Raw genomic sequence first — 24,481 nt, 5'->3', positions numbered from 1 at the left:
CTATTTTTTTTTTTTGAAGATGACCGGTAAGGGGATCTTAACCCTTGATTTGGTGTTGTCAGCACCACCCTCACCCAGTGAGCTAACCGGCCATCCCTATATAGGGATCCGAACCCGTGGCCTTGGTGTTATCAGCACCACACTCTCCCAAGTGAGCCATGGGCCGACCCTAGACAACTTTCAAGTATTAAGAGTGAAAAGACTCAATCCCAGAAAAGACTCAATCAAGCTTTTATGTAGTTTTTTCCCTCAGTAAGCCCCAGTGCCCCATTTGTGACAAAATCCATTCCTTATGACTGATACCAGGAGAAAACAGATAAGATTCAGAATCCCCTCCAGCATCATTTTCCAAAATGTAGGGAGAAGTTTATCAAATATAATTTATTCAGAAAAAGTACATTTTAAGAACTTAATTCTAAAAGACAGAAAGAGACCAGAGGCTTGAGCAGAAAATAGCCTCTTGCTAGGAGCACCAAGTTAGGGCTGAGATCTCCCAGCAGAATCAGGCTTCCAAACTCTACCAGCCCTACAAGGAAAGGGCAGCAAGCACAGCACCCCATGGGGCCTCCGGGGCTGGTGATGGCAGAGGACCTGCCTTTTCCAACGCTGCCCCATCAGCCCCACTGTGGGTTCCTAGTCATGGCCAGGATAGCAACTTCCACCAGGAGCCCACAACTATCAACTAGCACTGTGCCACCTTTTCCCAAAGCACACACACACATACACACAATGCAAGAAACTGTTATCAGCAACAGTATTTAGTACAGCAGACCATGGTCTCTGAAAGTCCCATGTTACTGGCTGTGAGGCCACTTGGCCACAGGCTCCTCCTCCTCCTCCTCTCGCTTCAGCCATCGCTCCAGAAGTCCTGCACTGCTTCTCTTGGTGGGAAATGGGCGCTTCTGCAGGAACTGGCTGGACCACTGGGGCACATCTGACTCTTCCTTCTTGGGTGTTTTTGGGTCTTCCTTTTTGGGTGACTTTGTGGCCAGCCATTGCAACATCTTCTGGCTGCTGCCACTTGCCTTGAGCTCCTAGAAGAAAAAGCACAGCCAACGCAGCTCAAGCTCTTGGGAAGTCCAAGGAAAGAAACAGGGGAAGAGACATTAGGTACTGACTTAGGCTTGGAAAATATTAAGGGCCAGATGAGGACTACTAGTCAGGGGTGGGAAGAGAGGAGTGTGCGCCAAGGTGTAAGGGAGATTTCACAGAGGAGTGTGTGGAACCAGTCACAGAAGACAGCTGAAGAGCATTCCAAACATGCAGAGAATGAAGCATTCTCAGGGAAAAGAATGTAATTCAGTGTGACCAGGGAGAGTGCTGGAAAATGAGGCTGGAGAGGTATGAGCTTACCACAGCCACTGTGGTCAGGGATTCACAGGCTAAACTGTTTCTCTTTGTACAGCCTGTGTGCACAACCTCTCATCAACTACTACTCCCTTCTGCTTCCCATACATCCACATCCCAACCTTGAACTGAAAGATTCTTAATTTGCATAATGCTACCTCTCCAGAAAGTGACTTCTTTTGGAATAAAGACCGTGGTGAAAATGGGGCAATGTCTAGTGCAAAATGAATATATAGAATTACAGTTTTAGAGACATCTAATAAAAAAAAAGTGTCACGGCTGCAGGAGTTTGAAAATAACTGAGACAAAAGAAAAAAAGATGACACTGACTGTGGGTATGGAAAACAAAAAGCTTTAAGGAAAATGGGAAAAGGGGTAACTGTTCTTGCAATCAGCCTCCTTGACACTGCTCAGGCAGTCTAAGATGTCTATTCTTAGAACATTCCAAGCATGTCCTACTTCAGGTCCCTCCATGCCACCTAGAAATAATCACTACTCCTAAACCTTTACCCCCAAACCTCAGCAGGGGTCAGCTTTTTGCTCTGGAACTTCACTCTCCACTGCAGGCCTTTTGCCTGCTCACCTTCCCTTCAAAATACATCCTCTGGATCCTTGCTAACTCTAAGAAGTTGAAGTTCACAGCAGGAATGCTCTCTAATCCTCCTGAAAGAGACTGAGGGCTGGAGCTCCTCCAAACTGTAGTTGGGAAAGCTGAAGTACAGAAAAGAGACATCAAAAATCACAGAGGGTTGGAACAGAGATCCGTTATGGTCAAGGGCCCCTTTGTCTTTCTCACAATCACCCCTAGATTAGGAGTCCTTAAACTTGGCTTATCAGACTCAGCAAAGAAGCTTCTTAATGATTCAGAAGCCCAAGTCCAGCCCTGAATATTGATTCAGGATGTTTAGATAGGGTGCAGCATTTACATTTTTTTTTTTTTTTTTTAAAAGATGACCGGTAGTGGGATCTTAACCCTTGATTGGTGTTGTCAGCACCACGCTCTCCCAAGTGAGCTAACCAGCCATCCCTATATAGGGATCCGAACCCGTGGCCTTGGTGTTATCAGCACCACACTCTTCCAAGTGAACCACGGGCCGGCCCTAGCATTTACATTTTGAAAGAGTTCTTCCAAACCCTCTGAGTCACAGGCAGGTTTGAGAATCACTGCTCTACTCTACCTTGCCATACACAAGGAGTATAAAAACTTTGGGGTGGTGCAAATCAAAGTTCTCGTTGTAAAAGGCCATATCTAAAAGAAAAGGCCACACAGAAGACAAAGCTCAAAAAGGACTGTAATAGTCACATACCCATACCTTTTTGACCACCAAGTTGACAGGGGCCAGACACTCAGGAGTGTTGTTTCTTGAGTTGTTCACCACAGGAGAGACCGGATGGAAGGCGATGTTTTCTGTGGGGTGGATCAACTTCAGAGCTTCCTGAGTTGAGACCTCACCAAAGTCAAGCCATTTAGAGACTGCCTCCTCTCCATCTAATATGGCAGGCATCCTAGCCAAGGTGGTCAAAACATTGATGGGAGAGGTGTAGAGTGAGGGTAGGGAGAGACTTGAGTCAGCTGATAGCTCAAACTATCACAAGGAGAAGCTCACCTTCCCTCTGTACCTCACATGCTGATTGCTGCCATATGCTCTCTGAGCACAACTTGATCAGGCACTAGATTCAACACTTGGAAAACCAAGTTATAAAATTCCATGGTAAGAGCTGTTTTTAATGGTGTTATTCTAGAGGGTTTTCTTTCCAGATGATGATTGAGAAGCTAATAGAAAAAAAAAATGGTGCCAGGTACCACAATAGTAATAGAACTTTGCTGTTTTCTGGGGTTTTGTTTTTTCCCTTTTTTTTTTTAATGGAGTGTGCTGGATGTCTCTCTAATTTTGTTCAGATGACTGCAGAACTTGGAAAAGCTGTTGCTGCTATTGATGCATAACATACTGCTATTATTGGTCTTTTTATATAAATATATATATATACATAATCTGAATTTTTGGAAACTTCAGTTGTGCCATCAACTTTGGAAAAAGTATCCCAGTTTACCTTGTTGAGTTGGTATTGTACAGAAATTAACAGCCATATTGATCTAAAAACATTAATTTTTTTCCATCTGTACAGGGATAATGTGCTGTATTAAATATGTAAGGTCTTATCTACATGGGTTTGATTACAGAAACTAACAAAGTATTCTCTAAATAATGAAAAAAAAAAAAATTTCATGGTAAAGACAGTGATGACTGTTATGACTGAATCTTGTGTACTCCAGTGAACACTCTAGCAAATTGGTGAGCTTTCTACAATGCCCCAGCCTACAATTAAAGGGAAAATAGATCCTGGAAATCTTGTCTATCAATAACAATCTCCAGAAAGAAAGGGCTGTTCACATAATTGTGAACAAAAGGAAACCAGTCCTCAGAAAAGCAGAGAGCTGTCTAAGATGACTCCTGATACCCTGAAGATGTTTGGAAAAGATCCTGTTTAGCTTCCAGTTGTATGTCCTAGGCCAAAGCAAAGCATGGCACACACTTCACCAGTGGATAGTACAGCTGATTTTAAGAGATAGATGCATAACCATCTATATCAATAGTTAAATACTGTAACTTCAACAAATCAAACATGACTTTAAAATATTTTTAAAACCTCTGAAATCAGGGCTGGCCATTTAGCTCAGTTGGTGCTGATAACGCCAAGGTCACAGGTTCAGATCCCCATATGGGCCAGCTTCCAAATAAATTAATTAATTAAAACTCTCTGAAATAGGCCTGGCCTGTTAGCTCAGTTGGTTAGAGCGTGGGACCTATAACAACAAGGTCCAGGGTTCAATCCCTGTACTGGCCACCCTCCAAAAATCTCTAAAAGCCAGGTGCATTTTATGGCAAGTGGCATCTTTGAATTGCATTATAGTTTAGTTGGCAATAACTGGCAGTGTTTTACCCTTCTTTAACAACATATAAAATAATGGCACATTTAGAATAGATAAAATAGGGGAATTTAGGCTGGCCAGTCAGTTCAGTTGGTTAGAGTGTGGTGTTATAACACAAAGGTCAAGGGTTGGATCCCCATACCAGCTACCTGCCAAAAAAGGGGGAATTTATTTTAAGGTTAATTAGCAAAAAATAGAACTACTATGTCACATGAAAGCATAGTTTCACAGATATAGTTTAGGACAAGGGTAAAGTAGGTAATCCTGATAGGTATAGTACTGTATTTTAACATATGAAAACCGAAAAATGACTTTGGAGAGTACTCAGATATGGCAAAAACTGTGAAGGTGTTACACAGGTATAGCAAGTTCTGCTAATGCTTGTTTTTAAAATGCAAATCTGTTCCAATGTGATTTATATATTAAAGAGCAATTGAAGCATAATGCAAATTTTGTGTTTACTTATGCATGATTTCACTGGTGGGAAACATGAGGTGAACACAGAAAACTGCACATAGCTGAACTGAGCCTTGTAAGAATACACAAAATGCACACACCTCAAACACTGACAGCTACCTTGGACCACAGCATATTATCCTACAAAGTTTTGTTTTGCTATTCTTTTGCATTTGTGAACTTTTACACGTGTGCACACATACACACACACGGGTACTTCAAAAAGTTTGTGGAAAAATGATAACACCAAAGTCAAGAGTTTGGATCCCCGTACCTGCCAGCTGCCAAAACAAAAAAAGTCTGTGGAAAAACAGAATTAAAAGATAATATGAATCTCTCCATGAACTTTTTGAAGTACCCTCATATACATATATATATAAATATATGAGTATCACTCATTTAACATCTCAAACATGTCTAAGCTTCCCGGCCCAAAACATGCTAGGCAGTGCATGAAAATAGAAACATTTTAAATACTGATAAGAAACTTTAATAAAGCATCTTGAAAGAAACATGAGAACATGTGATTATCTCCCATGCAACGGTTATCAAGAAACCACATCAGTGACAATGTTCCAAAATAAGTGTCCATAGCTGGATCAACTTCAAGAAGTGCTGTGAAGTTAATACCAACCAGGCTTAAAAGAATAAAAGCAATGGAAATATTCTTTAGCATCCTAACTGTAGTGGATTGAATTATGTCCCCACAAAACTCATTGAAGTTTGAATTGTATCCCCCACATTTTATGTATTAGAAACTTAGCCCACACTGTGACTATTAAGAGGGTGGGAAATCCTATTATGGTAATTGAAAGGTGGAGGCTTGAAGAGGGGATTGGATTGTAGGACCATGCAGTAGTGAATGGATTAAAAATGGTGGTCAGGGGCATGGTTCTGAAGGCTTTAAAAGAAGAGGAGAGTCTGTTTCTCTCTCTCTCTGCTTTCTCTGCTTCCACTATCTTGCAATGTGAGACCCCTGGGTCACTGTCGCCACCACCAGATGGACTTTGGACTTCCCAGCCTCAGAAACTGTAAGCAATAAATTTTGTTTTTCTTTTTTTTTTTCCCGTGACCGGCACTCAGCCAGTGAGTGCACCGGTCAGTCCTATATAGGATCCGAACCCGCGGCGGGAGCGTCGCCACGCTGCCAGCGCAGCACTCTACCAAGTGTGCCACGGGCTCGGCCCTTAAATTTTGTTTTTCTTATAAATCACCCAGTCTCAGGTATTTCTGGTATAGCAACACAAAATGGACTAATACACTGACTTAATGCCAAAAGAAGGTTTTGGAACCTTTCTCACAAAAAAAAAAAAAAAAGGAAACTTTCCTTACAAAAAGAAAGCACTATTTATGTATAAAGACCTTAATCACCAGAAAAGAGGCTCCTTTTAGCGCTTGTAGTGGTTGATTTGGTGGTTTCAAACATGGTTACAATTTCTAAAGCTTTCTTTTTATTTTTAAAGATGACTGGTAAGGGGATCTTAACCCTTGGCTTGGTGTTGTCAGTACCACGCTCAGCCAGTGAGCTAACTGGCCAGCCCTATATAGGATCCGAACCCGTAGCCTTGGTGTTATCAGCACCGCACTCTCCTGAGTGAGCCACAGGCCGGCCCTTCTAAAGCTTTCTGCTGTCAAGAGAACCTACTAAAGAATTTCTAGCATTGATATAGAATGAGGCTATACATTGGATCAAATGTTCAGTTTTGATTAAATAGGCATCTATTATAAACATGCCTCAAAGGAACTACATTTAAAAGGGGAAAACATGTCCCAGGATTTAAGACTGAAAAAAATAAAATATTTTTGCATAACCTTCCTTCCACAACGTCACAGTAACACACGAGCTGTAGTTCTTCCAACACCTACTTCCACAAGGAAACTTCATGTCTTTTTCAAGGTAAAGTGCCATATTATTGTAGTATTTATGTATTTCTTAACTACTTAACATGAATAAAAACTGTGCTATTGTTTTTATTAGATTCCTATTATTTTTTAATGGTCACTGACAAAGTTTTTAAGTGTTGTCTACTTAACTCTAGTTTCCCCATAAGTTATTTTAATTCTACAGTTTTGCAGAGTGCAGTAGTTTTTAGGAATGCATGTCATGTTACAACTGAATTGACAGTAACTATTTTTCAAAACAACTCTCTTAGTTTCCTGCTCCCTAAAGCAACCTATCTAAAAGTACACAGGACAAATCCTCCTTTGAATCCTTTTGGATCCACAGATAAGAACTGTGACTTGCCTGTGGTGGATGCCATTCAAGCCTTTGCAGGAATCCACTGTGATGATGGTATAGGAATACAAGAGGTCTCCTCCCTCTGGAGGCTCCCAGCAGTCAAAGATCCCAGCCATTGTCAGCAGCCTCCAGTTGTCCCAGACTTTCTCCCAGTTCTCAGGACTGTCTATGACACCAATGCTGCCTGACTGGAAGCAAAATACATGGGTAGATTAGATGCACTCAGCAGACTTCTACATGCAAATTGGGGAGTACTTAAGGGACTTAAGAGCATAGCAATCATTTTAGAAGCAATTCAGCCCATGCTTTATTAACCCTTCTTGATCCAATTTTTCACCAAAGGAAAGAGGCTTGGTGGCAAATGACCACCAAAGCTGTAGATTTATGGCTCCTCAATACTTTCAGAATTTTAGACCTTCACTGGGCATTCAGGCCTTCCATGAACTGGCCTACCAATTGAGCTATCACTCACATTGTTAATTTGAACCTAAACCAGCTGTTTGTAAATGCCACTTTCATGCAATTTCATGCCCTTGTGTCTTGCTGAACTTTCCCGTACCCAAAATGTCCTTCCCACCCTTTCTCATCATGCCAACTCCTACTTGCCATTCAAGATTTAGTTCATAAATCTTTATGAACTAAAAGAGATTTATAAAAAGATGGGAAGAGCATCACTTCCACCCTAACAATAAGAAAACAGCTAGATAATCTCCAAAACTATAACTTTTCTTAAACTCATCAGAGAACTGAGATCGCAGGACAACCAATTAGCCTGAAATTTAAGGAAAGACAGGGACCTCCAAAAGGAGGTGGGACACAAGTACTGGCTTATCAGTGGCAACAGGAAGAAGACAGGGCCTTTGTATAAGCAGGTAAGATACTCAGGTAAAGTTATTATCAAACTGCTAAAAACAGAGTATGGGCAAGCGTGAGTATACAGAACCTCTGGGAGCTGCAAACATCAGGGCAACATGCATCAGCTCACAGGAACTTCTCACCAGGTGTTCACAAGACTGGGAGCAGAGCAGGAGCCTGAAGGAAGCCTTCCTTGCTGTTGCACATCTAGAGGAGGGGAGCTCCTCTGCTTCAGGAAAGGCATAAAGCCTTACTGATCACTTTTCCCCCGAGGAACAAAAGTCTTAAGTGGTCAGGAAAGGGGAATAATCCCTAATATCCTTTGGATACAGGTAAAGACCTATTGAGGCCAGGGAAGGATAAAAAAAAAAAAAATCTCCTACCCCCCGGGGCAGGTGCAGGATCACTGAGAAAGCCCAAGCCACAGAGCCAAGGACACAGACCTGCCTAAGAAAGACTGACCACGATAACAAAGAACTACCTCCACCCTCCTTCCAAGTGAGCAAACACCAAGTGACAAGCAGCAGCAGTCTACTTCTGCAGGAGGGGTGAGACCACAGAGAGACCATCTCTAAGGCACAGGCTCCCAGGAAAGTCTTACAGCTGAGGAGAGCAGGGCTACTAAGAAAAACCCTCTGGAAAATCAAACCTCACTGGAAACACTAGGCAATACCAGATAACTTGAAAGCCTGTGGTGAGCAAAGGTAACTGTAACAACAAAACCCAAACCCAGTTCAATTCCTGACAAGACTGATTCAACTTCACACATTAATGCCCTAATAGAAGAATTTCCAGATGTAAATATTTCTCTTAGTCTCTGTCCTACACATTATGTCTGGCAACAATCAAAAACTACAAGACACAAAAAAGCTAGAAAAAACAGTCAGCTGCCAAGAGATAAAAATCAACAAAACCAAAATCAAGAGATTACATTTGCCCCAGAGCTGTCCAGTTGGCTAACTGCGGAGAGCATGATGTTAGTAACACCAAGGTCATGGGTTTGGATCCCCACACCAGCCAGCTGCCCCCAGCTCTCCAAAAAAGATTACATTTACCAGATGCAGAAACTATCAGATAGAGAATTTAAAATAAGTATAATTTATATGTTAAAGGCTCCTGTGGAAAAGGTGGACAACATACATGAACAGGTAAGAAATGTCAGCGGAGAGATGGAAACATTAAGAAAGAATCAGGGACTGGCCAGTTAGTTCACGTGATGCTGATAACACCCAAGTCTAGGTGTTATCATCCTGTACCAGCCACCTGTGCCCCCCAACCCCACCAAAAAAAAGAATCAGTAAACTTAATGACAGGTGATATGGGTTGAATGTGTCCCCCAGGTTTCATGTATTAGAGACTTCATTCCCACTGTGACGGTGTTAAGAGGGTGGGAAATCCTATTATGGTAATTGAAACGTGAAGCCTTTAAGAGGTGATTAGATTGTGAGGACTGTATCCTCATGAACAGATTAATCCATTGATGTTTAATGGGTAGTAATGGGCATGGAATGGAAGGCTTTATAAGGAGAGGGAGTGAGAAGCTCAGCTCTCTCTTGCTCAAGCTATTCACCACGTGACACCCCATGCTACTGTGAAGAGTCACCACCCACCAACAAGGCCCTCACCAAAAGTGCACCCTGGACTTTGGACTTCTCAGCCTCTGAAATTGTAAGAAATAAATTTTATTTCTTTATAACTTACCCAATTTCAGGTATTTTGTTATAAGCAACAGAGACAGACTAATACAACAGGTCAATGAAAATTGCCCACGCTGAAGCACAGGAAAAAAAGAAAGAAAAATACATACGAGAACATCTAAGAACTATATGACAACAGCAAATCATCTAACACATGTGTAATGAGAATCCCAAAAAAGGGCTGGCCAGGTAGCTCAATTGGTTAGAGAGCAGCCTTATAACACCAAGGTCACGGGTTTGGACCTCAGATCCCATGCCAGCCAGCCGCCAAAAAAAAAAAAAAAAAAAAAATCCCCCCAAATGAAGAAAATATGAGGCAAAAGAAATATTTGAAGAGGTAATGGCCAAAAATTTTCAAAAAATTATTTAAGACATCAAATAATAGATCCAAGCAGTTCAGAGAATAGGCTAAAACACACTAGGCTAAAACACACACACACATATCTACATACATCATATTCAAACTGCTAACCAAAGAGAAAATTTTGGGGGCAGAGGGGTGGGGTGGAAGGGTGAGGGAAGTACTCATTACACACAAAAGAAAAAAACAATTACAATAGACTTCTCAATAGAAACTATAAAAGCCAGAGACAGTGGAGTGCATTTTTTTTTCCTTTTTGGGGGAGGGCAGCTGGCTGGTACAAGGATCCAAACCTTTGATCTTGGTGTTATAACACTGCAAATAGAGGGCATTTTTTAAAGTGCAGAAAGAAAACAAAAAACCAAAAACTGCTAACTCAGAATCCTATACACAGTAAAAATGTCTCTCAAAAATGAAGGTAGTGGTTGCCACAGGCTGGGGCAGGAAGATGTGGAAGTGACTACTAATGGGTATGGGTTTCTTTTTGGGGGTGATAATAGTGTTCTGGCATTAAATAGTGATGATGGTTGTACAACATTCTGAATTTACTAAAACCTACTGTATACTTTAAAAAGGTAAATTTTATGATATATGAATTATATGTCAATAAAGAAAATCATGATGATTTAAAAAGAAAATAAGAAAAAGATACTTTTTCAGACAAACTGAACTAGAATTCATTACTAGCAGACCTGCACTACAACAAATATTAAACAGAGTTCTTTAGGAAGAAGGAATATGATGCCACATAGAAACATAGATCTACACAAAGAAATGAAGATCAATGGAAATGGCTAAATAAAGGTAAATGTAAAAAAAACTTTTCTTACTTTCATCACTCTAAAATACAATCGACAATCTAAAGCAAGTAGCAGTGTTATTACGAGTTTATAGCATATATAAAAGTAAAATGTATGTCAATAGCCCAAAAGATGGAAGGAACTGGGAGTATACTACTATAAGGGCCTTACGCTGTACAGTATTAATATATTCTTTGAAGACAGACTGTTATTAATTTAAAATGTATATTGTAAATAGTAGGGCATCCACTAAAAACATTTTTGAAAGAGGTAAAGATAATAAGCCAAAAGTGGAGATAAAATGCAATCATAAAAAATACTCAATCCAAAAGCAGACAGAGCAGGAAAAAAGGAACACACAGCAAACTAGCAAAGTAATGAATTTTAATCCAATCAAATCAGTTACATGAAAGGTAAATGTTCTAAACACAAATTAAACAAGTGATTGTCAGATTGTATTTAAAAAAAAAAAGACTCAACTATCAGTTCAAGCATCCCCTTCTCTGGGAAGCCTTCTATGATGCCCCAGTCTGAATTATATGGTGCCCACTGTGTCCTCAAAACCTCACAAGCATGCCTTCTCTGAGCATTCACCACTACTCTGATTATTGGTAAAATTGTCTGTGTCTTGGTGATAAAGCTTCCTGAGAACAGAAACCATGTCTCACTGGGAACTTCCAAGAACCTAGTGTGGCACATGGTACATGCTCAATAAATGTCCACTGAATAAACAGATACATTTTTACAGGTAAAAGACTAATTGCACAGAACTGAGCAAGGTGCCATCCCAGTTGACATAAGTGTCTAACAGTCTCTCAAGAAGAGTGCCAGGGGAAAACACTTTTTGGCTATACAATTCTTAGTTTAAAGATGGAGAAGCAAAGGAATGGAAATCTTATGGAGTGGTTCCCTCAAGAAATAAGCTCCAGGCTCGCCAGTTAGCTCAGTCGGTTAGAGTTCAGTGTTGTAACACCAAGGTCACAGGTTCAGATCTCCACAACAGCCAGCCACCACCACCACCACCAACAACAACAACAAAAAAGAAAGAACCTATAAAAAATAAGAAAAAAAAAAAAAAAAAAAGAAATAAGCTCCAGAAGTTCTGACTTGTAGTCAGTTTTAAATGGAAAAATCTCAGTGGAGAATGGGAATACATAGCCTTGACCCCATCCCTGGAATAATACAATAGCCAGGATAAGCATGCTGATTCCTCTGAGGCAAGAGTATGGGCCAGTGGTATGAAGAAGGCCTGGAACAAGAACCTTGCATTTTGTGGCTCTTTGAGGAAGTTAGGAAGAATCCCGGGATTCCCTCAGAGGAGCCATACCTGTCTACTTGCCATGTATGGTCTTGGGAGGGGCTGCTGCCAAATGGTGTCTCATCCCTCCAGCTGGAGAGACCTGGTTGCAGATGGGTAACATGTGGCTAATGCATTGACTGGACAAACAAAACCAGAAATAGCTCTACCTTTTATAGCCTGGTAGTTTGCCTATGTTCGAAAACCCTAAATAGATGTAGGCGTACCAGGAAATGCACTATTACAAGCCGGCAAAGAAAACTGAAACCTAGGTAGAGGGACTAGATAAACAGAAGGGAAGAGACTGAGTTGAAAAACAAAAACAAACAAACAAAAAAAAGTAGAGCTAATGGAAGAGAGAAAATAATTAACAGAAAGGTAATAAAAATATTCAATAAATACACTCAGGATAACTAGCTAGATATCAGGGGAAAAAATAGTTAAATCCCTTCGGTAGCCCTTATACCAAAAACCAACCAACCAAACAAACAAAAAAACAGATGGATCAATGATTTGGCAATCCTAGTACATCTCTCTTGTCCATTTACTCTTCTCTCTGACCATCATTCAATGCTTTTCCCCTCTTCTCAAAAAACTAACACTTCCTCCCCATCCTTGCCCTCAGCTGATGACTTCATTTCATACTTCTCTGATGAAATAGAAGCTCTGGAAAGAGAACCCCTACATTCTTTCCATCAATGCATCACCCTACCTACCTACCAGTATCTGTATGGTAGGTAGGTACCTACCTACCATATGCTGCCTTACCTCCAGTTTCCAATGGTCTATACTTTTTGCTAGGCCAACTTCTCCACCTGTGCACTAAATCCCATTCTCTCTCACCTATGTAAGGACATCCCTCCAGTGACTTATACTTTCTCCCTGATCTCTCCTGGATTATTTCTAACAGCTTACAAACATTTCCAAGTGTTTGCCGCTAGAATATAGAAATATTTTTGATTTGTATATATTGACCTTGAGGATAAAGTTTTCTAAGGTCCCTGCTTTGTCCAGGAAGAAGTAAAAAGTATTATTCAATACTAATAGAAATGTATTTAATCATGCAGGTGCAAGACTTGCACACTGAAAACTATAAAACATCGTTGAAAGAAATTAAAGACCTAAATAATGGAAATATACCCTGTATTCATGGATTGGAAGACTTAATATCGATAAGATGGCAATACTCCCTAAATTGATCTATAGATTCAATGCAATTCCTATCAAAATTCCAACTACCTCTTTTTACAGAAATAGACAAGCTGATCCTAAAATTCATACAGAATTGCAAGGAAACCTGAATAGACAAAAGAATCTTGAAAAAAGAACAAAGTTGAAAGACTCACACTTCCCTATTTCAAAAGCTATTTTTTAAAAAAAGTTATTATAAAGCTACCCTGTAGTACTTGCATAAGAAAAGCCAGCCTGTTAGCTCAGTTGGTTAGAGCATGTTATGATAACACCAAGGTCAAGCGTTCAGATCTCACACCAGCCAGCTGCCCCCCCCCACAAAAAAACAAAAACAGAATAGACATTTAGATCAATGAATAGAATCGAGAGCTCAGAAATAACCCCACACATCTACAGTAAACTAATTTTTGACAAGGGTGCCACACCCATTCAATGGGGACAGAATAGTCTTTTTACCAAGCGATATTAGGCCAACCAGATCACCACATGCAAAAGAATGAAGTTGGACCCCTACCTCTTACCACATACAAAAACTACCAAATGAATCAAAGACCTCATTATAAAGCTAGAGCTAGAAAGCCCTTAGAAGAAAACAGGGGTATAACCTTGGTTTTCATGATGGATTCTTAGATATGATACCAAAGGCTCAAACAATAAAGGAAAAAGATAAATCAAATAGACAATCTAAACTAAATCAAAAAATAGACTTAATCAAATTCAAAAACTTTTGTGCTTTAAAGGACACTGCCAAGAAAAGTGAAAAGAATCCATAGAATGGGAAAAAACATTTGCAGCTTATATATGTAGTAAGGGTCTAGCATCCAGACTATATGAAGAAGTCTTACAACTCAACAACAAATAGACAAGCAACTCAATTTAAAAATGGGCAAAGGATTGAATAGAAATTTCTACAAAGAAAATATGCAACGCATCAATAAGCACATAAAAAGATGCTCAACATCACGAATCATCGGGGAAATGCAAATCAAAACCACAATGAGATACCACTTCATACCCAATAAAATGGCTGTAATAATTTTAAAAAAACAAACAAGGGCCGAGCCCATGGCGCACTCGGGAGAGTGCAGCGCTGGGAGCACGGCGATGCTCCCGCCGCGGGTTTGGATCCTATATAGGAATGGCCAGTGCACTCACTGGCTGAGTACCGGTCACGAAAAAGACAAAAAAAATAAATTAATTAAAAAAATAAATAAATAAAATAAAAAAAACAAACAGAAAACAAGTGTTGGCAGGGATGGAGAAACTAGAACTCTCATATACTATGGGTAGGAATGAAACAAGAATTGAAAACAGTGACTCACACAGATACCTGCATACCAATGTTCATAGCAGCATTATTCATAACAGCCAAAAAGTGGAAACAACCCAAATGTCCATCAACTGATAAACAGGTAAATACAATTTTATATATCCATACAATGAAATATTATTTGTCAACAAAATGGAAGAAACAAAGTACTCATGACGAATGTATGAATTTTGAAAATATTATGCTAAGGGGCCAGATACATAAAAGACAAATATTATATGGGACTGGCCGGTAAGCTCGGTTCGTTAGAGCACAGCCTTATAACACTAAGGTCATGGATTCAGATCCCCATACTGGCCAGCCACCCAAAAAAAAAAATTAATTGAAAGGTTCTTAGAAAACTAAAATAAAAATGATTTTAAAAGTGGCTAGCTGGTTAGCTCAATTGGTTAGAGCACAGCCTTATAACACCAAGGTCAAGTTCCCCATACCAGTCAGCCACCAAACAAAAACAAAAACATCCGATTCCATTTACAAGATAAGTAAAATGTTTACAAGATAAGTAAAATGATTCCATTTACAAGAACATCTAGGACAGGTAAGTGTGTAGACACAGAGAGCAGATTGGAGATTGCCAGGGGCTGGAGGAAAGGGAAAATGGAAAGGAACTGCTTCATGGTTATGGGGTGATGAAAATGTTCTAGAATTAGATAGTGGGGATGGTTACACAACATTGTGAATATACTAAAAGTCCTGGATTGTATACTTTAAAATGCTGACTTTTATATTATGTGAATTTTTTTCCCAATAAAAATTTTTTAATCACAAAAAAATAACCTGAACAGAAACAAAGGTAGCATCCTGGAATTAAGGGAAAATGAGAGATACCATGAACATCATTGAACTGGCATTTATTCCTGTCAGATAACTTAATCTCCACTCAGGTCTCCACCCTAGCTAGTACCCTTTACTCATGGTGGAACTGCTCATGAGTACAGAAAAGCCCTTAAGGGGGAAAAACAATCTATAATCTTCCGATGAAGCACCACAGCAGCCATGCGACTGCTTCCAGACAAACCAAGAATCTTTACTCCAAAGCAACACAAGAGACAGAATATTAATGACCAACCACATTAAGGATTCATCTATTAACCACTAGGGCCAAAAAGATTCCATGCTGCTCATCCAGGTTAAAGCACTGAATCAGGGAGTCACAAGACTTAAACATTCTAATTCTAGTTCTTTCCCCAATACCTAATATGATCACTCTTTACACTGGTTTTTTACTATAAAATAGTACAAATTCCTGTTTCTTGCCAATACCACCCAGAAGCAAGGACTTCAATAACTTGTATAGTGAATGAATGGTCATTAGGTAAAGTAAAAATAAGAGTCTCAGAGAACAAGACAGTTTTTACATTTCCTCTCTGTGTCTCAGTTTCATTTGTAAAATGAGAATACAAGTACTTTCTTGAGTTATTAGAAGTACTAAATAATTAAGGGGAGGGAGAGAGTGGTCAGAAATTGGTTAATGGATACAAAGAATGATTATGTATTGTAATGACAAATAAGCTAATTATCCTGATTTGACCATCACATATTGTACACAAGTATTGACAGTCAACTTGGTACCCCACAAGTATGTATAATCAATTAACTTCAACCAAAAAAAAAATTGAAAAAAAGTACTAAATAATTAATATGTATTAATTTAATACAAATTAAGTTCCTAGACAGAGTACCTGACCCACTTAGTATTTGTTAATTATTATCATTTATTAATCATAATCATTAATTATTATCATTACATCAACTTGCAGATTAAACAATCTTATCTTCTACCAAATCATGTGTATTACTAGGTTGGATAGATAGGGGATATTCTAAGAGTGAAGCAAACTCTCTTGACTATGACAAGTCCCCAAAATGAGAGGACATCTGAAGAACAAATAATTCCCAGTTTTTATAAACCAAATTACAGTGAGAACACAATGTTTTAGCAGTGTCAGACTAATAAATCTAATTAGAAGAAAACATGCTGTTGGCATGTCTGATTTGTTTTCAATCTCCTGATAATGTTTTATTGTGAACAGTTTGAATTATGTGTCTTAAAATGAAAGTTCTATGAGGGAAATGTTAAACACAGCATTACCATATGACCTAGCAATTCCACTCCTTGTCATATATCTAAGAGAAATGAAAACATATATCCACACAAAAACTTGCACATGAATGTTCATAGCAGCATTATTCATAATACTCAAAAAGTATAAACAATACAAGTGTCTATAAACTGATGAACGAATAAACAAAATGTGGTCTATCCATACAATGGACTATAATTCAGCCACAAATAGGAATTTAGTACTGATCCATGTCAAATATGGATAAACCTTGAAAACATTATACTAAGTGAGGGGGCTGGCCAGTTAGCTCAGTTGGTTAGAGCGTGGTGCTAATAACACCAAGGTCCAGGGTCCAATCCCTATACTGGTAGGCTGCCAAAAAAACAAAAAAAAATACTAATTAAAAGAAGTCAGTCATAAAAGACCATATATTGTATGATTCCATTCTTAACGAAAAGTCCAAAACAGGCAAATCTATAGAGACCGAAAGTAGATTAGTGGTTGCCAGGGGCTGGGGGGGAGTGCAGAATGGAGATTGATGGCTAATGGATATGGAGTTTCTTTCTGGGGTGATGAAAATGTTCTTCTAAAATGAGAGAGTGGTAATGGTTGCACAACCTTGAATATGCTGAAATATCACTGATTTGCACATTTTATGGTAAATGATATCTCAATAAAGATGTTATTTGAAAAAACCAAGCCAATGAAGGAAGAAAAAAATGCACTTCTTTGGATTGCTTCCCTGTTACCTTTCCAAATATACACTTTGTTGATGATGATACCTTCTCTGTCTTGATTTGGGGGAAATAGATGAAGTATGGCTGCTTCTGGCTTATTCCCTGACATCGCTGCCACTCATAGAATCCATCTGCTAAAACGACACAGCGTCTTCCCTTTCCCAGAGGTACCTGAGGGAAAAATGTAAGCAAGATATAATCTTAGTGATACAACCATTTCATAGGCTGCCATTACATGGGCTTGAGTTAAAATCACAGGTCTACCAATGTGTGATTGTAGAGCAGTGATTTAATTTCTTTGTATTTCACTTTTCTTGTGTATAAAGAAAGTCACACTCAAATGTTGAAAAGATTAAATAATGTACAAGGGTTCAGATCCACAGACTGGCCAGCCACAAAATGAATGAATGAATGAATGAATGAGTAAAGTACATAAAAGCAACCAACTCTTTTCTAACAAATAGGTACCTGTGGTAGCTAGTCTCCAAAGTTGGCTCCCCAATGAACCATCCTTCCCAGTATCCACAACTGATGTAGTCCCCTCCCATAATGAATTTGAACTGGCTCTGTATAACCAACAGAATGAAGAAGTTTTGCTGTATGACTGCCAAGGCTAGGTCACAAAGCCTTGTAGCTTCTGTCCTGCTCTCTTGGGTCATGAGTTCTGTGGTATATGAGTAGCCATGTCAGAAGCCTTACTAACTGTACACCCCCAAGCTAGTCATGTGGAAAGGCCTCCAGTTATTCTAGCCATTCCAGCTGAGGTATCAGACATGGGTAAAGAAGCCATCTTGGACATCTAGCCCTAGCTGCCATCTGATTACAACTGCAAGAGAACCCCCAAATGAATACTATCTATCCAGAATGTGAAAGATAATGTTTGTTATTTTGTTTTTAATCACTAAGATATGGCATGGCTTGTACACAGTCATAGAATAGCACTCAACATTAACAACTGGGAATACTCTGGAACCTTATTTTATTTCTCAGGTACACAAGACTCTAATAGCTCTGTTAGAAAAAAGAATTAAGTATGTGCCTTTTCCCTAGACCAGCTACCTACCTTGAATGACCGTTTCTCCATCATGGTATCACTACGACAATTGGTAGTGCTGAACTGCAGCTTGGAAGGATCATCTTCTTTGAACCAAGATGGGACCAGGCCCCATCTCATGGGAGCAATGACACGCTCAGATGAGTCTGAGCCCTGCCACAGAAAAAAGGTTAAGATCTACTGAGGAGATCATAAAGAAATTTAGAAAGCCAAATTTAGCATATGCATTACATTATTATTAGTACTGAAGTAAAAAGTACACAAGATTATTAAAAGTCTACTTGAAAATAATTTTAATTTATCACGATGCAGGTAACTTGAGTACTGTAGCAATCATAATTACTAAAATGTAAGATATTCTGCTTGGGAAAGGTGGGGGATACAAAGAAGGTTAGTTCCTGTAAACTTTTAATTAGTGCCTGCTATGGGAGAGACAGTGTTAGGCCCTGTCCTTCATATGGTCCCAGCTCTGAAGAAGCATACGTTATAGACAACCATAATACAATGAGGTACATGCTATGATTAAAGGATGCACAGGGTGCTATGAGGCCACACAAAAAGAGTGTTTGACCTTAAAGGGCTTGTAATTCAACATTTGAGGACAAATAGCATAAAAATATTAAGTAATAATATAAGGTACTATAGCTAAGGACCAGATATGTGATATATATGAATGTCAAAGGAGTTCAGTGGAGAGTGATCTGTTAGAGATGGAACGAAAAAGTTGTAACAGCTCCTTATAAGTGGCAGGAGGAGGAGGATGGAGAGGGGTTGTTCTTGAACTGGATTCCACAAAAGATACAGGATTCAGACAGAGAAGAAATGGGAGAGAACATCAGATATGAAATCAGATGAGCAAAGAGGCCATGTCAGGAATGTGCAGAGGAGTAGTTTGGTGCAGAAGGGTTCACAGCAGTCCTGAGGATGCTATTTTTAAAAGGGCCTGCTTACAAAATTGGCCCTCAGTTAGCACTTCAAAACTTAAGATTTCTGAGAGTGTTCCCATCTTTCCCTAACTGATAAGTGTGGTTTACTCTGCCTAGTCTATTTGTGCACACAATGAAGTTTATGCCGAACACTGGCTTTCCTTCTGGGAGTCTGGAATTTTGGTACTTCCTGGGCAGAGACGGCCTACATGACCAGCCACCAGTAAAAATCTTGGCCCCAGAGTCTCTAATGGGTTTCCCTGGGCAGAAACACTGCACACATTATTACATTTTTTATTGCTGTTGAAAGGAATGTGCTTGGTGTATCTCTTCACAGGAAGGAGAGAAGGTAAGGAAGCCTGTGCATGGATTTTTCCAGATTTCTACTGTGTCTTTTTCCCTTGCTGATCCTATTGGGTATCCTCTCACTGTAATAAACCTTAGCCACAGGGCTGGCCCGTGGCTCACTCGGGAGAGTGTGGTGCTGCTAACACCAAGGCCACGGGTTCAGATCCCATATAGGGATGGCCGGTTTGCTCACTGGCTGAGCGTGATGCTGACAGCACCAAGTCAAGGGTTAAGATCCCCTTACCGGTCATCTTTTAAAAAATAAAAAATAAAAAAAAAATAAACCTTAGCCAAAATATACCTTATATGCTGAGTCCTTCTCATGAATCTCTAAATATAGGGGTAGTCTCGGGGACTCCCAACAAATGGTTATCAAACTTTTTTTGGGTAATGGGCCCCTTGAGAATTTGATGAAATCTACAGATTAAAATGCATATTTACATTATTCTGCATGGTACCCTATGGGTTGGAAGAGACCAATGTACAGAGACTGCATTTCAGGTGCTACTACAATGGTTCAGGGGTGAGGATAAGGTAAGTCTGGTGATAATAGTGAGAATAAAAGCAACATCCAAAAGGTAAAAACAAAAAAAGAAAGAAATCGTGGTGGCAAGTGGATTTGGATGGAATAAGAAAACAGGGATGATTAAGTTTACAAGCCTGGACAAGTGAAATAATGATGGTACTCTTAACAAAAGACAAAACTTTGAAGAAGGATCAATAAAATAAAATAAAATAATAAAAAACAAAGAAAAAAGTAATGAAACATTTGGTTTGGGGTAAGATCACACATTGAATTTCTGATACTAGTTAGAATTCTTTGGCAGTTTTAAAAAATGAGAGTTGAGGGTCTAAGTCCCCTCCCCCTGAATCTGGATGGGCTTGTGACTTACTTGGAACCAAGAGAATATGGCACAAGTGACAGTGTATGATTTCTAAAGCTAGGTCAGAAAGGGTGTTTTAACTTCCTCCTTGTTCTCTCAGACATTGCTTTTGGTGCTCTGAGCTGCCATGTACAAAATCTAGCTACCCCAAGACTGCCATTCTGTGAGGAAGCCCAGGCTACATGGAGAGACCACAAGTAAGTACTCTGGTCAACATCAACTGCCAGATAAGTGAGTGAAGACACCTCTAGATCAGGGGTTGGCAAACTTTTCTGTAAAAGAAAAGCCAGAGAGTAAGTATCTTAGACTTTGCAGGCCATACAGTATCTGTTGAAACTCTAACTGCTGTTACAGTGATAAAGCAGCCATAGAAAAAGATAAATGAATGGATGTTGCTGTAGTCCATAAAATTTCATTTACAAAGACAGGTTGAGGGCCCTAATTTTGACTCCTATTCTAGATTTTATTTTATTTTTTTATTTTTATTTTATTTTAAAAGATGACCGGTAAGGGGATCTTAACACTTGATTTGGTGTTGTTAGCACCATGCTCAGCCAGTGAGCTAACGGGCCATCCCTATATAGGGATCCGAACCCGTGGCCTTGGTGTTATCAGCACCGCACTCTCCCGAGTGAGCCACGGGCCGGCCCCCTATTCTAGATTTTAGCCTCAGATGCCAAGACTTCCCAGCTGAGGCCCTACACATCAGGGAGGGAACAAACCATACAAACCATGCCCTATCCTAATTCCTCACTGGTAAACAGAATAAAAAGGGTGTCGGGGCTGGCCCGTGGCTCACTCGGGAGAGTGTGGTGCTGATAATACCAAGGCCACGGGTTCGGATCCCATATAGGGATGGCCGGTTAGCTCACTGGGTGAGCGTGGTGCTGAGAACACCAAGTCAAGAGTTAAGATCCCCTTACCGGTCATCATTAAAAAAAAAAAAAAAAAAGAATAAAAAGGGTGTCTTAAACAACTAAAATAAAATCCAAGTAGAGCTGTTTACTATGTCCAACAAGCACTCACAGGAGTAGAATTAAAGCTTAAAGGAGAGGCAGAATTGTATAGAGAAGGGGTCAACAAACTTTCTGTAAAGGGCTAAATAATAAATATTTTTGGCTTTGTGTGTCCATATAGTCTCTGATGCAATGACACAAGCAACTCAACTCTGCTGCTGTTGGTAGCATGAAAGCAGCCAAAGACAATATATAAATAGATGAGCATGTAACGGATTAGCCCATTAAGGCTGATATAACAAAATATCATAAATTATAAATGACAGAAATTTATTTCTCACAGTTTGGAGCCTGGGAAGTCCAAGACAAAGGTGCCAGCAGATTTAAAATCTGGTGATGGCCCACTTTATGATTCATAGATGGCACCTTTTTGTGTCCTCACATGGTGGAAAAGGCAAGCTAGCTCTCTCTGGTCTCTTTTATAAGTGCACTGCTGTGGACTGAATGTTCCCCCAAAGCTCACTGAAACTTAATCCCCACTGTGACAGTGTTAAGAGGGTGGGAAATCCTATTATGGTAATTGAAAGGTGAGACTTTAAGAGGTGATTAGATCATGAGGACCATGCTCTAGTGAATGGATTAGTCCACTGATGGTTAATAGTGGTCATGGGTGCGTTTATGATGGTTTTATAAGGAGAGGGAGTGAGAAGCTTAAGGCACTCTCTCTTTTTTCTAGGGGTTAGAAATAGATGTTTACTATATTAGAAACTAGATATCAACAAACAGCATGAAAGAAGTATTCTGTAATGATCTCTCTCTCTCTCTCTATCTCAGTCTCTCACTCAACCCATCTGCCATGTGACATCCTGTGTTGCTGTGAAGAATCACCACCCACCAACAAACCCCTCACCAGATGTGCTGCCTGAACTTTGGACTTCCTAGTCTCCAAAACTGTAAGGAATAAATATTGTTTCTTAACAAATTACCCATTTCAGGTATTCTGTTATACGCTACAGACAGCCTAATACAGGTACTAACCCCATTCATGAGAGCAGAGACCTCATGACCTAATCACCTTCCAAAGTCCCTACACTTCCTAATACCTTCACTTTGAGGGTTAAGATTTCTTTCTTTTTTCTTTTTTTTTTTTTTTAAAGATGACCAGTAAGGGGATCTTAACCCTTGACTTGGTTTTGTCAGCACCACGCTCTCCCAAGTGAGCTAACCGGCCATCCATATATAGGGATCTGAACCCATGGCCTTGGTGTTATCAACACCACACTCTCCCAAGTGAGCCATGGGCTGGCCCTTCGAGGTTATGATTTCTACACACTAATTTTGCAGGGACACAAACACTCAGACCATAGCAGCTGTGGTCAAATAAAACTTTACAAAAACGGAGAGTATGCCAGATTTGGTCGGAGGATCATAGTTTGCCAACTTCTGGTTCGGAGAAAAGAACAAGGCCTTTGTAAGGAGACTTTGATTCAAAAGTCACTTCTCTGCTACTTATGAGGTTGGACTAATCTCAACTTCCTGAGTCCTCAACTTTCTTATCCATAAAAATAGAGTGAACAATACCTACGTTGCAGGATAACTGTTAAGAACTAAAGATAATGTAGTTAAAATGTGTGGCATGGAGTGGGCACTCAAATTGTAGTTAAAATATTTTCCTAAGCTTAGGATTAAAAACAAATAGTAACATTTTCTAGGGCCGGCCCTAGAAATTTTAAGTTAAAGAATGGAAATACCAACCTTCCCACGATGAAATGCCACAACTGGATACTTCAACATGACTCACCACCGTTATATCTATAATCCTGACACTCTTCATCATACTTCAACTAAAATTCTCAAAATTCACCTACCCCTCTAGTCCCACAGAAAAAACTACTAAAGTATCAAACCACACAAACCCCTGAGAAAAAAAATGAACGAAAATCTATTCACCTCTTTCATCACCCCACACTAATAGGAATACCCATCGTAACCCTCATTATCCTCCTACCCAACGCAGTATATCCCTTCCCCTCTCGCCTCATCACTTAACCTCTCTACAAATAAGGTTAGTCCAACTCATCCTAAAATAACTGATAGCAATTCACAACACCAACAGACAAGCACGATCCCTAACACTAATCTCACTAAACCTATTTATTGGTTCAACAAATCTACTAGGTCTACTACCCCACTCATTTACACCAACCACCCAACTGTCCTTAAACCTAGGTATGGCAATCCCCCTGTGAGCCGGAGCAGTAATCTTAGGTCTCCGCCATAAAACAAAAGAATCCCTAGCCCACTTTCTACCCCAAGGTACACCCACCTCCCTTATCCTGATACTTGTAATCATCAAAACTACAAGCCTCTCCATCCAGCCCGTAGCCCTGGCCATACGATTAACAGCCAACATCACAGCCGGCCATCTACTTATACACCTCATTGGAAGCGCTAACACTAACAACCCTAAGCCCCCAACAGCCTCAACCACCTTCACCCTCCTCATCCTATTCACCACCCTTGAACTTGCTGTAGCTCTAACTCAAACCTACGTATTTACCCTCCTAGTAAGCCTCTATCTACATGGCAACACCTAATGACTCACCAGACCCACGCCTACCACATAGTAAACCCCAGCCCCTGGCCACTCATGGGAGCCCTATCCGCCCTACTCATAGCAACTGGCCTAACAATATGATTCCACTTCAATTCTAACATTCTTCTAACTCTAGGCCTACTAACCAACCTACTAACCATATACCAATGATGACGAGATGTGGTGCAAGAGAGTACCTTCCAGGGCCAGCAAACAACCATTGTCCAAACAGGACTGTGATATGGAATAATCCTATTTATCGTATCTGAAGTTTTCTTCTTTGCCGGGTTCTTCTGAGCCTTTTATCACTCAAGCCTGGCCCCGACCCCTGACCTAGGAGGCTACTGACCACCAGCAGGCATCAACCCCCTCAACCCTATAGAAGTCCCGTTACTCAGCACATTAGTCC

The 24,481-nt window shown here is 39.9% G+C and overlaps 1 protein-coding gene across 4 annotated transcripts in view; it reads right to left on the bottom strand.

The window, feature by feature from the left end:
- HMCES (5-hydroxymethylcytosine binding, ES cell specific) overlaps positions 1–24,481 on the bottom strand; it is a 37,854-nt gene continuing 13,373 nt past the window's right edge. The window contains exons 3-7 of one of the 4 annotated variants that reach the window (XM_063113867.1): positions 18,372–18,515; positions 17,321–17,479; positions 6,981–7,162; positions 2,661–2,853; positions 6–1,034 (exon numbers count right to left, since the gene is read on the bottom strand). In XM_063113867.1, coding sequence (XP_062969937.1) covers positions 795–1,034; positions 2,661–2,853; positions 6,981–7,162; positions 17,321–17,479; positions 18,372–18,515 — 918 coding nt within the window. In that variant the 3' untranslated portion in view covers positions 6–794. Of the gene's footprint in view, positions 1,035–2,660; positions 2,854–6,980; positions 7,163–17,320; positions 17,480–18,371; positions 18,516–24,481 lie in introns of all 4 variants that reach the window. The other 3 variants (XM_063113868.1, XM_063113869.1, XM_063113870.1) reach the window with 3 other exon arrangements.

Source organism: Cynocephalus volans, chromosome 11 (assembly GCF_027409185.1).
Source record: "Cynocephalus volans isolate mCynVol1 chromosome 11, mCynVol1.pri, whole genome shotgun sequence".
NCBI lineage: Eukaryota > Metazoa > Chordata > Mammalia > Dermoptera > Cynocephalidae > Cynocephalus > Cynocephalus volans.
This window is presented reverse-complemented; position numbering and strand designations above follow the sequence as displayed.